This window comes from Anolis carolinensis, chromosome 3 (assembly GCF_035594765.1).
Source record: "Anolis carolinensis isolate JA03-04 chromosome 3, rAnoCar3.1.pri, whole genome shotgun sequence".
In the NCBI taxonomy this organism is placed as follows: domain Eukaryota; kingdom Metazoa; phylum Chordata; class Lepidosauria; order Squamata; family Dactyloidae; genus Anolis; species Anolis carolinensis.
The window spans coordinates 9,091,223-9,108,293 of NC_085843.1; the positions used below are offsets into that span (position 1 = coordinate 9,091,223).

The 17,071-nt window shown below is 40.9% G+C and overlaps 1 protein-coding gene across 2 annotated transcripts in view; it reads left to right on the top strand.

Moving 5' to 3' along the window:
- The window catches only part of arhgef17 (Rho guanine nucleotide exchange factor 17), a 262,211-nt gene extending 253,692 nt beyond the window's left edge, over positions 1–8,519 (top strand). For both annotated transcript variants that reach the window (XM_062974485.1, XM_062974487.1), the window contains one exon: positions 1,828–8,519. In XM_062974485.1, coding sequence (XP_062830555.1) covers positions 1,828–2,003 — 176 coding nt within the window. In that variant the 3' untranslated portion in view covers positions 2,004–8,519. The remainder of the gene's footprint in view (positions 1–1,827) is intronic.
- The last annotated feature ends 8,552 nt before the right edge of the window (positions 8,520–17,071 follow it).

A 17,071-nucleotide genomic window follows, 5' to 3' on the forward strand; every position in this document is an offset into this window, starting at 1 on the left:
GTTCATACTTTTTGAGCTTAGTATGGGGAGCAGAAGGTTCAGAAATCTCTTTACAGGTGATGTAAAGAACTTGAAAAGTTGGGACTTCATAGATATCAGGAGATAGGAAGCCAATCCCAATGGGTTCCATGGGGTAACTGAGGCACCTTCTACACTGCCATATAAAATCTAGATTATCTGCTTTGAACTGTATTATATGGCAGTATAGACTCATAATGCTGTTCAAAGCAGATGAAAATTATCATTATTATTATTATTATTATTATTATTATTATTATTATTATTATTATTATTATGACACAGCAAACAAGATAGATATGTTCGATTTCGTATCACAAAATCACAAGTCGAACACTTCCCAAGTGTCTAAGACTGTGTGATGTATTTTTGGATGATGCGTGCAGATCCCAGTCGGGTGGCCTTTTGCAGTGGGCAGATCGTAATTTTGTCAATGTCTATTGTTTCCAAATGCCAGCTGAGATCTTTTGGCACTGCACCCAATGTGCCCATCACCACTGGGACCACCTGTACTGGTTTCTGCCAGAGTCTTTGAAGTTCAATCTTGAGGTCCTGATAGCGGCTGAGTTTTTCCTGTTGTTTTTCGTCAATGCAACTGTCACCTGGGATGGTGACATCAATGATCCAAACCTTTTTCTTTTCCACAACTGTAATAATAATAATAATAATAATAATAATAATAATAATAATAATAATAATGACTCTCAGGTTCCTTCTACACTGACATATAATCCACATGATCAAAGACTATCAGGACCTCAAGATTGAACTTCAAATACTCTGGCAGAAACCAGTGCAGATGGTCCCGGTGGTGATCGGCACCTTGGGTGCTGTTCCAAAAGATCTCAGCCGGCATTTGGAAACAATAGACATTGACAAAATCACGATCTGCCAACTGCAAAAGGCCACCCTACTGGGATCTGCACGTATCATCCGAAAATACATCACACAGTCCTATACACTTGGGAAGTGTTCGACTTGTGATTTTGTGATACAAAATCCAGCATGTCTATCTTGTTTGCTGTGTCATAATATTATAATAATAATAATAATAATAATAATAATAATAATAATAATAATAATAATATCCAAGCTAAACTTATCCAAGTTAAACAGGCCGGCAGAACCTTGGATAAGCGAATATCTTGGATAATGAGGGATTAAGGAAAAGCCTATTAAACATCCAATTAGGTTATGATTTTACAAATTAAGCACCAAAACATCATGTTATACAACAAATTTGACAGAAAAAGTAGTTCAATATGCAGTAATGTTATGTTGTAATTACTATATTTACGAATTTAGCACCAAAATATCACGATATATTGAAAACATTGACTATAAAAATGGCTTGGATTATCCAGAGGCTTGGATAAGCAAGGCTTGGATAAGTGAGACTCTACTGTAATAATTTATTCTTATATGCCGCCCCATCTCTCCAAGGGGACTCGGGGCGGCTTACAAAGGGACCATGCCCAAACAATATAAAAATACAACAGTAAAAACAAATCCAAACACAGCAATAAATACATCAAGAAAAAGCATACAACAACAACAATTTTAAAACAATTAAAACATGTTCGATGTTCTGGAGCGGTATAGTTGGTACTTCAATCTTCAGACTAAGGGCGAGGAATAAGGTTAACAAGTCTTCCGTGGTACAGTGGCAAACCTCTACATCATGTTAGCTCTCTGATACTCTTAAGTATTTACCTGCAAATTATATATGCTTTGCTTATGTAGCTCCAAGCATAGATTAGTCTAATGCACAAAATAACACTAGCCCTTTGCTGTCCTTCTGCTGCCCAGGTACAGAAAAGTCCAACGACTTGGAGAAGCGGGACTCAGTGAGGCACCGGCCATCCAAGTCCAAGATGCTGGTGATCAGCGGTGGAGATGGCTACGAGGACTTCAGGCTCACCAACAGCAGCGAGACGGTGGGCCGGGACGACAGCACGAACCACCTCCTCCTCTGGAGGGTCTGAGGGAGTTGCTCCCAGGGGGGGAAAGGGAGAGAAGGGGAACGCTCCAGTCCCGTCCGTCCTTGCTGTCCACCGCTCTCTCGGCCGTGTCTCACCGTCCGTCTTGAATGTCTCCTGGATCCACCGCACGGGAGGAGTGAGACCTTTTGAGACGGATGCTGTACAGCCTCTTCTCTCGCCTCCATCATGCACGCCCTGCACCCACTGCTATGGTCACCTGTCTGGAAAGCACAGGTGGGCATCAACTAGGCACTCCGGAAGAGAGGGAGACAACAAGCCTTGCTTAGGACAGGATCGACTGCTTTGTGTGGATTGCCAGGAGCATTTGGGTGTTTCGGTATCTCCATTTTGGTCCTCAGAGTCCAGAAGTTGGCTTGTACAAACAAGACTTCCACAGCAAGCTATTCCCAATATAAATACAAACCTAGATTAAGAGAGAGAGAGAGAACAGTGCAGGACCCCAGCCTTCCTTTGGATGGGATTGACTGCTTTGTGTGTATTGCTTGGTAAGGAACCCCCAAACCAAACCCAGGAGCGTTTAGGTATTTTGCCATCTCCACTTTGATCCTCAGAGATAAACGAGATAAACGAGACTCCACTGCAGTCTTTTCCCAATATAAGTAGGAACATTTACCATTATTTTTCCTGACCCTTGCACTTCCCAACCGGATACGGATGTCGAAAACTCAGCTCAGTGTCACCATTGTATTCCAGAAAGCACACAGTGACCTTCATAATAATCCTCACAAGAATCAGCTGCACCGTCGTCTCAACAAACCTAATGGATTTGCCCCCATGTCACCAGCATATGGACAACTTGGGGGTGTATGTGTGTATGTGTGTGTGTGTGTGTCTTTTTAAAATATATGTATAAATAACCTTTATTTATTGTTGACTGGGGTGAGGAATTGTGCCGAAAGGGGAGGAGATGGTTTTGTACCATTTTGGAGCAAATGAACAGCAGGGTGCTGGAGAAAGGTTGTGGACCTTTTATCACAAATAGCTGTGTGTGCGTGTTGAGCGCAGGGGTTGTTACCACACATTGATATTAAAGACGGTTCTGTATGTAGGCAGTATCATATCGTGACGCTGATGACATTCACCGGCCAAAATGGCTTCTGGATCATTGGTGTGTGCATGTATGTATGTATGGTGTGTGTGAGCATGTAGGGCAAAAAAAGTTGTGGGTGGAAGGAAGCTTACTTTTTTGGATTCTGTGAAAAAGACAAAAATGAGGGTCTCTAGACAGAGGAATTGTGCAATATTGAGCAGATTTGCAACAACTTTCAGCACATGCTTCCTGAGGCCAAGTCCTCACCATGATGCTTTTCTTTAGGCCTCTTTGGTCAGCAGGATTGCCACGCTCCGTGTTGTCCCAGGATGTGGGTGGAAATCTGTCCTTTGAGTCTCCTTGTACAGTATTTATGTTTTCTCGTCTTAAAAACCCACTGCCAGTGGCTGGTATGGGGTTGCCTTGCTTCGAAACGGCTGCGGAGACGTCCCACCTTCTTGGCTGTACAAATCACCCTGCCAAAGAGGGGACTGTTAGTCGCGCCTAATTTACCTATTTTTTCCAAATTGAAAGAGAGGACTTTCAGGAAAGTTGGGAACAGAGAAAGGAGCTCATTGGGTTTGCCTTTCCCTGGTATGAACAAAGAAATTGGTCCACTGAAAAGCAGAAAGACAGCAAGTTCACATGAAGAAGTATCTTCCTATCACAAACTGAAATGAGATCACCATTGATGTCATAGGTTGCTTCTGAGCATGGGGATTAAGGTGAAAGCATTTCTATTATAAGAGATGAAGGGAAACTAAGTCACATTCCTTGGGGATCCCATTTTGGGGATTAGCTTAATCCCTGCTAGTCAACGGAAGGCTGCCAGTTTTGCTGGGCAAGGTAGACTTGGTTCTTATCCATCAATAGATATCTAGCAATCCCAAATCTATTCAGATTTGCTCTGTAGGTAGTCTCAGCTTTAGTGATGTTTACTCCCAGGTTATTGTGAATAGGATCATATGGTTAATGGGCTTCTGGTCTCTAGAAATCAAGTCGGTGGGTTCGCTAGCCAACCTCTTCTCTTGCAAGAAGTCTTTCTTGTACCATTTGCTAGTTGAGGAGGATCTTGCATGTTGGGTGGGCTGCTTCCATCTTCCCAAATTGTCAGACAACCCAAGTTTATTATCTAATAATAAACTTTATTTATACCCCACCACCATCTCCCAGAGGACTCGGGGCGGCTCACAAAGCACTCTGCCTAGACCAGAAGTTCTCATCCATTGTGTAAATGGTCTTCATTTGAATGTAACTTTCCTCATGGTTGTCCTTGATGCACACTTCATTTTTCTGAAAGTATTTCCATGAACTATAAAACAAAATCCCTGATTAGCCCTTACTGATGGCATCCTTATTTCCATTCTTTTAAATTACTTCTACTATCCCTAGTTTTCAAGCAAATCTCCGAAACAATGAGAGCAAGACACTTTTGCTTTCATTTTGTTTTGAATAGGGTTTCCACTTGGAAAATACGGGGATGGATCTGACCTCAATTAAACATGACAGTCCTTTGGATTCTGAAAATAAAAAGTAGGGGAGAGATGCATCTTGTTGCCTAGTGCTAACAATTTGAACAGATTGACAAATGTCATGGTGTCTATGTCAAGAGAAGAAGTGTTAGCACACAACTGCAACTTCCAATTAGCACTTACCATTGACTGTGCTGGCTGGGAATGCTGATAATTGCAGTCAAAATGTGGGTACAACTAATTTCCTGAAGAGGTGGTAAGGTCTCTGTCTCCGTGAATTTTTTCCTCAGCAGGGGAACCTGAAAGCCCTTGGCTTGCATCTTGACGCAGCCTAGAAAAGCTTTGGAAAACTAGCAGCTATATTCAGCGGCTCCAACAAAAACAGGGACTCCATTACTAAACGAACAATGTCAGGCAGTCAGATACCAAACATTTTTCCTCGGTCTCATCTTCTCTTCGCACATTCCTCCAGGTTTCCCAGCTGTTCTTCATTAAACTGTCCTACCCATCACCATTCTTCCATGTTCCACCAGTTCTCCCTTACTTCAGGAACTTCTGACTTTGTTTATCCTTGTTTCCTCCTGCAGCACAGCTCTCTTAGAGTCTCCATCTCCACCCCCAAAATGCAAATTATTTGAGTTCATTCATAGACTACAGAAGCTGTAAGGGACCTCCAAAGGCCATCCAAATCTCTGTTCAATGCAGGATCCTGAGTTCGAATCATATAATCAAAGAGCTGGAAGAGACCTCGTGGGCTAACTAGTTCGACCGCCTGCCAAGAAATAGGAAAATCACATTCAAAGTGCTGCACCTCAGGTTAGCTTCACCTTGCTAAAGACACCAGGCTGCACACAGAACGTAGTCTTTTGTAGTTTATTAGGAAATAGGGAAAAGATAGTTCATAAAAGGTAAAAGTTCGGTTCCAAAAGATAGTTACAAAAACAAGGCTGGAAAAAACAAATCCATAGAAACATTAGCCATGAAACAAGGTCCTTTCAAAAGAAGCCAAAGTCCCAGAAACGAGAATACATCCAGGCTACAAGATAATACAGGAGAGCAGACTTGGTTCTTGATTCAAGCGAGGAAATTGCTTTGACGAAGATTTCCCTCTCAGCAGACTGTTTTAATAGCATAACATGAAGGCATTTCTTTGCCCTCCCGCTTATTTGCTATTCTGAGACTTCTGCGCAACTCAGGAAATTCCAAATGACTAGCCCGATCTAGAGACGTGGCCTCATCGCTTTCAAGGCCACAGGGCTCGTTAGTATTATCAGGCTGAGGCTAGGAACCGCTCTCCCTTTCTGCTTCTTGCACCTGAAAACCATCATCAGTAACAACATCTTTTCTTCCCATGGGAAAGCCTCCCTGCTCCTCATCTCCCACAGCAGGAACACTCTGCACCTGAATCCCATAATTTCCATCAGAGTCATCTTGAAATTCATCCTGAACCTGAATCCCATCATCTTGAAACTGCATCCCAGAATCCTCATCAGAGTCACACAAAGGCTGAGTCACAACACAAAGCACCCCCAACAGATGGACATCCAGCCTTTGCTTAAAGGCCTTCAAAAAAGGAGCCTCCACCACACTCCATACTTATCCCGACTATTTTTGGAGATGTCTTGAGAAGGAGACCTTGCCACCTGTTCAGGAAACCTTTCATGCCCCATTTCAAAAGGTTCCTTGTGATTCTCAATTGAAATCTACCCTCCTGTACTTTCAAAAGGAAGTCCCAGTGTCTACTCAATAAGGTCTCTATGGAAAAAAATACAATGGTAAAGTAACCATTAGATCTGGAGGGATGATGTCAGTGGAGCTTAGAAAAATTAACTTTGGGTCCATACCCATGAGACTCTTCTACAGAAGAAGCAGGTGAGAGATCTATTTAAATCTATTTAAATCCAAATGCTCTCTTCTCACTTTATTGGGAAGGAAATTGCTACAAACAGGGTATGCCAAGTTAGAAGTGACTTGATGCTGAAAACCATTTTTTTTTCTCCAAAAAGTGAATTTATTGCAGTACCAAAGGAAAGGGAGGAGGGAGCCTGGCAGCACTTTTATTTTAGCTAGAACTTTCCTGGGGTGCATCTACACTATAGAATTAATGCAGTTCGATGCCGCTTTTAACTGCTATGGCTCAATGCTATGGAATCCTGGGATTTGTTGTTTGGTGAGGAAATGGCACTCTTGGGCAAAGAAAGGCTAAATAAAGTCCTTGTCAAACTATAACTCCCAGGATTGCGTAACATTGATCCCCAGCAGTTCAAGTGGCATCAAACTGCATTAATTCTACAGTGTAGATGCACATTTGGTTTGCAGTCTAATGCTGGGAACCCACAGAAGGAATGTGTGTTTAGAGATCGTTACAACAGTTGTGCATGCACCACATAATTAGAGCCATTTGATACTGTCCTATGGGATCTTGGGATGTGTAGTTTTGCTTAGAATTCTTTAGTGGATTTAGATTCGTAATCACAGTATTAGAGCAGAGAAATAGTTCATGAAAGTATACCTCTTGGCCTGGATTTCGTGTGAGATTCGTATTCCCAAAATACCTGGCGTTTGCATGTGTATGTATGTGTGCCTTCAAGTCACCAGTTTGTTTATATCGGACATGGGCAAACTTCCGGCCCTCCAGGTGTTTTGGACTACAACTCCCACAATTCCTAACAGCCGGTAGGCTGTTAGGAATTGTGGGAGTTGTAGTCCAAAACACCTGGAGGGCCCGAAGTTTACCCATGCCTGGCTTATATGGTGGCTCCATGAATTTTACAGGGTTTTTATTATGGCAAGGTGGGGTTTTGCCAGTTTCTTCATCTGAAATGGAGCTTACAGCACCTGGGATTCCTTGGCGGTCTCCCATCCAAATCCAAACCAGGCCTGGCCCGGCTTAGCATTGGAGACCAGATGGGATCTGGTGCCTTCAGGGTGTTTTGATGAATATAGATAATATATTATATAGAGAAACATCCATTGGATGAAGAAATCAAAGATCTTTTGGGTGCACGTAACACTTATTAATTTCCCCGTTGCATACGTTGCCCTGCCTAATTATACTTTACCTGGATCCAAATCAGAATAAATGGGTTGTCTCTTTTGCCAGGCTGTTGAGCCGTTTGGAGAAAAGTATCACAGAGTATCAAGAGGTGACGAGAAAGCACTCTGTGCATGTTCAGAGGCCTTATTTATAGTCACGATGTTGTATAGATCCCAGAATTAAAACCTGATGCGGAACGGAGGCCAAGATATGAACTTCATGTAATGCATTTTCAACATCGTCAACAAATAGCTGCTGACCCAGCATCACAAGGTCCGCTCCTTCATCCTATTTATAGGAATGAGTTGGGTTATTTTTTTTCCCTTCTGAAAACATGATGAGAAAGCACTCTGCGCATGCTCAGAGGTCTTACTCATCCTCTGCATGTTGCAAAGAGAATTGAAACCTGACCCCAAACGGAAGCCAAGATATGAATGTCAAATGCGTCTCCGACTTCGTCAACAAATACCAGCCGCTGATGTAATGATGGAAGTTATTCCGAATATATGACTGTCTTGGCAAAAAGACCTAGCCAATCTCTAAAGTCTGACTCTCTTTCTCCCCTTTGGGCTTCAACTGACCTCCTTGGCCGCCGACGGCTTTCTGTACATATTGGTATATATCGCTTTCCTCTGTACATAACGCCCTTGAGTCCTTTTGATTGTCGATATGAATTTAATGGCATATTTTTATATACTTGTTTAAGGTATCAAGGGCACACCGGCGAGGGTGCCCCTCACCGCTTAAGTTATAATAACTATTAAACGTTGCATTAAAGACGAGAAACAGGGACGAAGAAGGAGAAAAGCAAAACAAAAAAGTGCATTCCTTTGCCAAAATTTTTGCCAATTCCAGGGAAATGTTACAATGATGATTCCTGGGGTTGTGTTTGATTTTTTTATTTTTTTCCGTCACTGTGGGTTCTTAGTCATTAAAAATCACTGGTGTCAGAATCCGGACTTTTTTTCTGTGTGTTTTGTATTTTATTATTACAGTAGAGTCTCACTTATTCAACATAAACGGGCCGGCAGAACGTTGGATAAGCGAATATGTTGGATAATAAGGAGGGATTAAGGAAAAGCCTATTAAACATCAAATTACGTTATGATTTTACAAATTAAGCACCGAAACATCATGTTATACAACAAATTTGACAGAAAAAGTAGTTCAATAGGCAGTAATGCTATGTAGTAATGACTGTCTTTACGAATTTAGCACCAAAATATCACGATATATTGAAAACATTGACTACAAAAATGTGTTGGATAATCCAGAATGTTGGATAAGCGAGTGTTGGATAAGTGAGACTCTACTGTATTACTAGCTTGGGTCCCCGGCATTGCCTGGGTTATTTCAAAAAGCCATTTTTACTTGTACAAAATGCAATTGTGGGTGAACTACAACTCACATCATGTCAGGTTAACCCCAAAAAACTCCATCTTAAAGTTTGTGATGAAGTTTACTCTGGATGCATCATCGGTCAGGTTCAGTATGCTCTCTGGCTGTAGGGTAAACTGCAACTCCCACTATGGTGAGTCAGTCCCCTCAAACCCCTTCAGTAAGTTGAGTTAGTCATGCGGATTCTGCGTGCCAAGTTTGGTCCAGGTCCATTATTGGTGGAGGTCACAGTTTCCCTGGTTATGGGTGAACTACAACTCCCAGAAAGGAAGTTCAGTTCCTCCCAAATCCCTCCAGTAATCCAATTTCGACATATCAGGTCTGTGTGCCAAGTTTGCTCCAGATCCATCAGTTTTGGTTCACAGTGCTCTCTAGATGTAGGTGAACTACAACTCCTCTAAATCAAGGTGAATTTTCCCCAAAGACCTCCAGTATTTTTTGCTGGTCATGGCTCTGTGTGCCAAGTTTGGTCCAATTCCATTTTTGCTGGAGTTCAGAGTGCTCATTGATTGCAGGTGAACTATACATCCTAGTCCCTACAACTACAAAATGTCCAGGCATATCGGGTCTGCATGCCAAGTTTGGTCCAGATCCATCATTGTTTGGGTTCATAGTGCGCTCTGGATGTAGGTGAACCACAACTCGTATAAATTCCTCCAAAAACCTCCAGTATTTTTTGTTGGTTGTAGGGGTTCTGTGTGCCAGGTTAGTTCCAAATCCATCGTTGGTGGAGTTCAGAGTGCTCTTGGATTTCAGGTGAATTATACATCCCAGTCCCTAGGTCAGTGATGGCCAACCTATGACACACGTGTCAGCACTGACATGCCTAGCCATTTTTGCTGACACGCTGCCGCATGCAGATTGATTGGATGACTAATGCCTTTTGTGGCCAAATTTGGTGTGATTTGGTCCAGTGGTTTTGTTGTTTACTCCATGGGAATTATGCACATTTATATATATCTCATTCTATTATTATATTATTATTGTAGTAAATTATTATATTATTACTATTATATTATTATTATATTATTCATTATTCATGATTACATTGAAACTACAACCGAGAGAAATCAGCGTGGAAACTGCAAGAGGATTGTTGTACATGGAAATAATGGTAGTAAATAGTTTTTCATTTATTAAATACAGTTATATATTACAATTATATATTTTTGTTATTTAAACTATATACATTGTGAAATTTTTTCTCGAAGTGACTCACCACCCAAGTCATGCTAGGTTTTTTGGTGAATTTTGACACACCAAGCGCAAAAGGTTGCCCATCATTGACCTAGGTAAAGGTAAAGGTTTCCCCTGACGTTAAGTCCAGTCATGTCTGACTCTGGGGGTTGGTGCTCATCTCCATTTCTAAGCCAAAGAGCCAGCGTTGTCCGTAGACACCTCCAAGGTCATGTGGCTGGCATGATTGCATGGAGCACCATTACCTTTCCGCCAAAGCGATACCTATTGATCTACTCACATTTGCATGTTTTCTAACTGCTAGGTTGGCAGAAGATCCCAGTCCCTGCAACTCCTATAAATCATGGTATATTCTCCCCAAACCTCTCTAGTATGTTCAGTTGCTGATCAAGTCCTCTGTTTGCTGTGTGCCATAGAAAAGAATAGGAAAGGGTTATGGGAGAGGCAGTGGGCGGGGTCATGCAAATTCCACAACAATTGAGAAAGTCGGAAACACTGGGATGCCTGTGGTGGAGGAAAAACAAAATCTAGGAGGAAATTGTCCCTGAATGAAAGCCTTCAACTTGGGTGGTGGGTAGGATGGTGTTTGTGGAGGACATTGGCAGGACTCTTGGACATGTTCACGGCGCTCACTATAACCTGCAATGTCATTGGAAGGAGGGCCATTGGTGTCTCCTAAGTAGTGGGAGCTATAGCTAATTGTGGAAGTGGGAGCTTGTTTGTGTAAGTGACACCCCAGCCATACACATACATACATATTTTCACTTTTATTATGTGTAGAGATTATTATTGCAACTTACTGGTGTTTCCCTGATTTGGCAACGAACAGAAGCAACCATATATCCATCTGGCAAAACAAGCAATCCTCCCGCAGCAAGAATCTAATGATGCCAGTCTGCCAGCTAAATGCCAGTTTGCAAAGTTGGCAAGTGTTTTGCACAAAACCGCTTTCTCAAGCAGCAGGCATGTCTGTCCAGGTATCTATTTACCCATTAAAAATAATAATAATAAAGCCTGCCATTGGCATATTAAACCTGTCAACAGCTTCGAATGAACAAAAACACCTTTGTTCCCGGCACCACGGCCAAGGGCGAAAACAACTTGGCAAAGTAGTAATAGCCTCGTCTGGAGGGATGTTGATGCCCAGCATTGAGCCTAATTGTTTGGTGTTTGTGGGATAGCTCTGCTTTCTGTTGACAAGCAAAGGCGCTCGGAAACAAAACAACGGCCCTCCTTCACAGCCCTGATTCATCCTAAAGTCCAGAGTAAAAGGAAATCCCAGGAAGACCCAGGATTGGAATCCAAACAGATTAGAGAGCCATGCCAAAACGGACAAAAATGAACTTCAACTGGGAGAAAGGTCCATCACAACACTTTGGCAATAGAAATGAAATGTACAGATCGAGGATGGGCTTGAAAACAGTCTATGTCAGGGGTCCTGAAACGTTTTAAGCAGAGGGGGCCGAATGATCATTTGGAAAACAAATATGAACAAATTCCTATGCACACTGCACATCTCTTATTTGTAATGTAAAACAACAAAAACAACAACCATGAAAGAACAATACAATATTTTTTTTAAAAATTAACCAACATACATTTATCAGGATTTCAATGGGAAGTTTGGGCCTGCTCCTGGCCAATGAGATAGTCAAGTTAATTAGGATTGTTGTTGTGTGTCCTCAAGTCATTTCAGACTTTGGCGAGCCTAAGTCTAAAATTTATTTATTTATTTACTACATTTATATCCTGCCTTTCTCACCCCGAAGGAGACTCAGAATGGCTTACAAATTACTGTATATACTCGGGTATAAACCTAGTTTTTCAGCCTCTTTTTTAAGACTGAAAAAGTCCCCCTCAGCTTATATTCGGGTGAGGGTCCTGGTTGGCTTATATTTGGGTCAAAAACATTTAACCTACTGATGCCTCAATTAATGTAATGTTATTGGTATCTATTTTTATTTCTGAAATTTACCACCGTCGGCTTATACTGGAGTCAATGTTTTCCCAGTTTTTTTTTTGTGGTAGGTGCCTCAGCTTATATTCGGGTCGGCTTATACTCGGGTATATACGGTACATAGTCAAGCCTGAAAAGTTACAAAAGACTTATTGAAAGAACCACATTTCTATATTGGAACGTATGGGACTATCTGGGTTGCTGTGAGTTTTTTGGGTTGTACGGCTACATTCCAGCAGCATTCTCTCCTGATGTTTTGCCTGCATCTGTGGCTAACATCTTCAGAGTTCTGTTGGCAGTGAAGCAAGTGGACTGTATACATATCTGTGGGATAGTATCATAGAATCATAGAGTTGGAAGAGACCTCACAGGCCATCCAGTCCAACCCCATTCTGCCAAGAAGCAGGAAAATCACATTCAAGGCATCCCCGACAGATGGCCATCCAGCCTCTGCTTCAAAGCCTCCAACGGAGCCTCCGCCACACTCCAAGGCAGAAAGTTCCACTGCTGAACAGCTCTGTCATACACAGTGAGAACCCTTGTCTGTTTGAAGCAGGTGTGAATGTTGCGATTAGCAATGTTGAATAGCATTGAGTCTGACATAGTGGTTGTTAGAGTGGTCCAGCATTCCTGTGTTTTCAAATAATACTCTGTATCCAGGTTGGTTCATCAAGTGCTCTGCTATGGCTGACTTCTCTGTCTGAGGTAGTCTGCAGTGACTTTCATGTTCTTTGCGTTGTGTTTGGTGGTCCCTATGAAGATTTGTCCAAAACAGTACACAGATGATGCCTCCAGGCAACAAAAGTCAGGCTACCTCAAATGCAGATACCCTCACTGATTGGCTTTGCAGCTGCAAGGCTACTCAATGCTAATCAAGCTTGCCAATTGCAACATTCACACTTGCTTTATACACTCCACTTGCTTTACTGCCAACAGGATCTCTGAAGATGCCATTAGCCACAGATGCAGGCAAAATGTCAGGAGAGAATGCTACTGGAACATGGCCACACAGCCCAAAAAATTCACAGCAACCCAGTGATCCCGGCCATGAAAGCCTTTGGCAACACAAGAAGCTATCTATCTAATCTATCTATCTATCTATCTATCTATCTATCTATCTATCTATCTATCTATCTATTATCTATCTATCTAACATCTATTGCTATCTATCTATCTATCTAACTAACTAACTAACTATCATCTCTATCTATCTGTCATCTATCTATCTATCTCTATCTATCTATCTATATTTCTAACATCTATCGCTATCTATCTATCACAGGGGTCCCCGAACTACGGCCCGCGGGCCACATGCGGCCCGTCGGAGCTATTTATCCGGCCCACGGGGCGGTAGCTCCCTCCTCCTCTGCCAATTAAGGTGTGTGTGGCAAGGAGAAAGAGGAAAAGCCCTTTCCCTTCTCCCTCGCCCCACGTGCACCTTTTCTGCTGCCACTGCCGCCGAGGAAAGAGCATGCAGGGCGAGCGAGGAGGCAGGGAAGTTGAGTGCCTTTCTCGCCTCGCTCGCCCCGCGCACTCCTTTCCCGCCGCCGCTGCTGTCGAGGGAGGAGTGCGCGGGGCGAGCGAGGAGAGAAAGCCACTCACCTTCCCTGCCTCCTCGCTCGCCCTGCGCGCTCCTTTCCCGCCGCTGCCGCCGTGCACTCCTTCCTCGACTATCATTATTACTATCATTGTATGACACAGCAAACAAGATAGATATGTTGGATTTCATATCACAAAATCACAAGTCGAACACTTCCCAAGTGTCTAGGACTGTGTGATGTATTATTATTATTATTATTATTATTATTATATTATGACACAGCAAACAAGATAGATATGTTGGATTTCGTATCACAAAATCACAAGTCGAGCACTTCCCATGTGTCTAGGACTGTGTCATGTATTTTCGGATGATGTGCGCAGATCCCATTATTATTATTATTATTATTGAGTGACTGTCAGGAGTGCTTTGATTATGTTTTGTTGCACAAAAGCAAAAGGGATTTGGACTAGATGGCCCAAGGGGTCTCTTCCAACCCTCTTTATTATTTTGATGATGATGATGATGATGATGATGATGATGATGATGATGATTAACATTGAGGCTGTATTTGTTCCCTTTTGTTTGTTTTTTTTACTTCATAATAAGATATGTGCAGTGTGCATAGGAATTTGTTCATAGTTTAAAAAAAACACTATAGTTCGGCCCTCCAACGGTCTGAGGGACCGTGAATTGGCCCCCTGTTTAAAAAGTTTGGGGACCCCTGATCTATCTATCTATCTATCTATCTATCTATCTATCTATCTATCTATCTATCTATCTATCTGTCATCTATCGCTATCTATCTATTATCTATCTATCTATCTATCTATCTATCTATCTATCTATCTATCTATGTGTCATCTATTTATCATCTATCTTTCTAACATCTATCGCTATCTATCATCTATCTATCATCTACCTTTCTAATATCTATTGCTATCTATCTATCCATCATCTAGCTCTATCTGTTATCTATATCTATCTATCATCTATCTTTCTAACATCTATTGCTATCTATCTGTCTATCTATCTATCTATCTATCTATCTATCTATCTATCTATCTCTATCTATCTGTCATCTATATCTATCTATCATCTATCTTTCTAACATCTATCGCTATCCATCTATCCATCTATCTGTCTGTCTGTCTGTCTGTCTGTCTGTCTGTCATCTATCTATCATCTATCTTTCTAACATCTATCTCTATCTATCTATCTATCTATCTATCTATCTATCTATCTATCTATCTTTCTAATATCTATTCCTATCTATCTATCATCTCTATCTATTTATCTATTATCTATCTATCTATCATAGAGTCATAGAATCGTAGAGTTGGAAGAGACCTCACGGGCCATCCAATCCAACCCTCTGCAAGAAGCAGGAAAATCTCATTCAAAGCACACCCGACAGATGGCCATCTATCTATCTATCTATCTATCTATCTATCTATCTATCTATCTATCGCAAAATGTCAAATACATTTTAACTGAGGGCAACATCAGCCTTATGGTTGCCTTCAAAGGGCTGTCTGTCATTACAAGACTGTCTAAACATGACTACGTTTCCCTGGCATTGAAAGCCTTGTGGGCCACATCCAATGACATCGCGGGCCAAAAAGCCTTTGGCACGTGCGAACTACATATGCTGTTAAGAATGGTGGGAGTTGAAGTCCAAAATACCTGGAGGGCCAAAGTTGGCCCGTACCTGCTGCATAGCATTGAGGCAAGGCAGTTCAAGTGGTATCAAACTGTATCAATTCCACAATGTAGATGCAACCAGAGAGCGAGATTTTACGATACATACCCAAACTGGGTTAATAAAAGTTTGGGCAAAGGATGTTTATTTTCAAAAGCATCTCACTCTCAAACAATGGAGGACTGGCCAGGTTGCTGACTCAGAAGGGACTTGAGACACAAACCATTGTGGGTTCGGCCATTAAGAGCCCAGCCTCTTTGTCTGGTGCCTTTGTGTTGCTGTTGTTTTGCCTTAATATCCTGAGGTTTGTTTATGCTGTTGCCTCCTCTGCGTGTCTGCTTACCTTTTGCTGTGTTTTTTTGTTATGGACCTGGGCTTAGTGGTTAGATAACGGACGGGTGGCAAACATGTTTGTGAACTGAGCAAGTGGAGACAATCGAGGAAGTTGGCTTTATTGTTAATGGGGTGGGGGGTTAGGGTTAAGGAGAAAAAGGCATGGCACAAATAATAATAATAATAATAATAATAATAATAATAATAATAATAATAATAATAATCCAGCATATCTATCTTGTTTGCTGTGTCATACAATGTCGTTGTGTCAATAATAATAATAATAATAATAATAATAATAATAATAAATATAATAATTTATTACCTAGGTACAACACTATTAAAATACATATAACAAAAATTCACAGGTAAAACGCAGGCTAAGTAATAATAATATCTTTTAATATATTTAATTATGTATTTATTATATATGCTATATTATAGTATATACCAGGGGTCCCCAAACTTAGGCCCGGGGGCCGGATGCGGCCCTCCAAGGTCATTTACCTGGCCCCCGCCCTCAGTTTTATAATATAATATTTTTATATCAGTTTTAATAATATAATATATTGTATATACATATAATGTTGATAATAATATTATGTTATACAATATAATACTAATAGTAATACCATATATTAATATTAATTGTATGTTATATATTACATATTATATAATAGTATAGTGGTATAGTTCAATATAGTAATATATAATGCTAATATTGTGTTATGCTAATAATATAATATATTGTATGTACATACAGCTGCTCTGAGTCCCCTTCGGGGTGAGAAGGGTGGGATATAAATGTAGTAAATAAATGCAGTAAATAAATAATAAATTTTAGACTTAGGCTCGGCCAAAGTCTGACATGACTTGAAGGCACACAACAACAACAACAATCCTAATTAACTTGACTATCTCATTGGCCAGTAGCAGGCCCACACTTTCCATTGAAATCCTGATAGGTTTATGTTGGTTAAAATTGTTTTCATTTTTAAATATTGTATTGTTTTTTCGTTGTTGTTGTTGTTGCACTACAAATAAGACATGTGCAGTATGCATAGGAATTTGTTTTGTTTTTTTCAAATGATAATTCGGCCCCTCAACAGTCTGAAGGATTGTGGACCGGCCCTCTGCTTCAAAAGTTTGGGGACCCCTGGTATATACTATAGATACACTACTCTATATTGTATGTAGCATAAATACAATATAGCTAACCCAAATACATTTGAAACCAATCTTTTTCTTCATGCCTCTGACTTCTTTAGGTTTAATTTTATTTTAATGTTTATAATCTTTAGGTTTTAATATTTCGATGGTATATTACATATCTTTTAATAATAATAATAATAATAATAATAATAATAATAATAATAATACACAC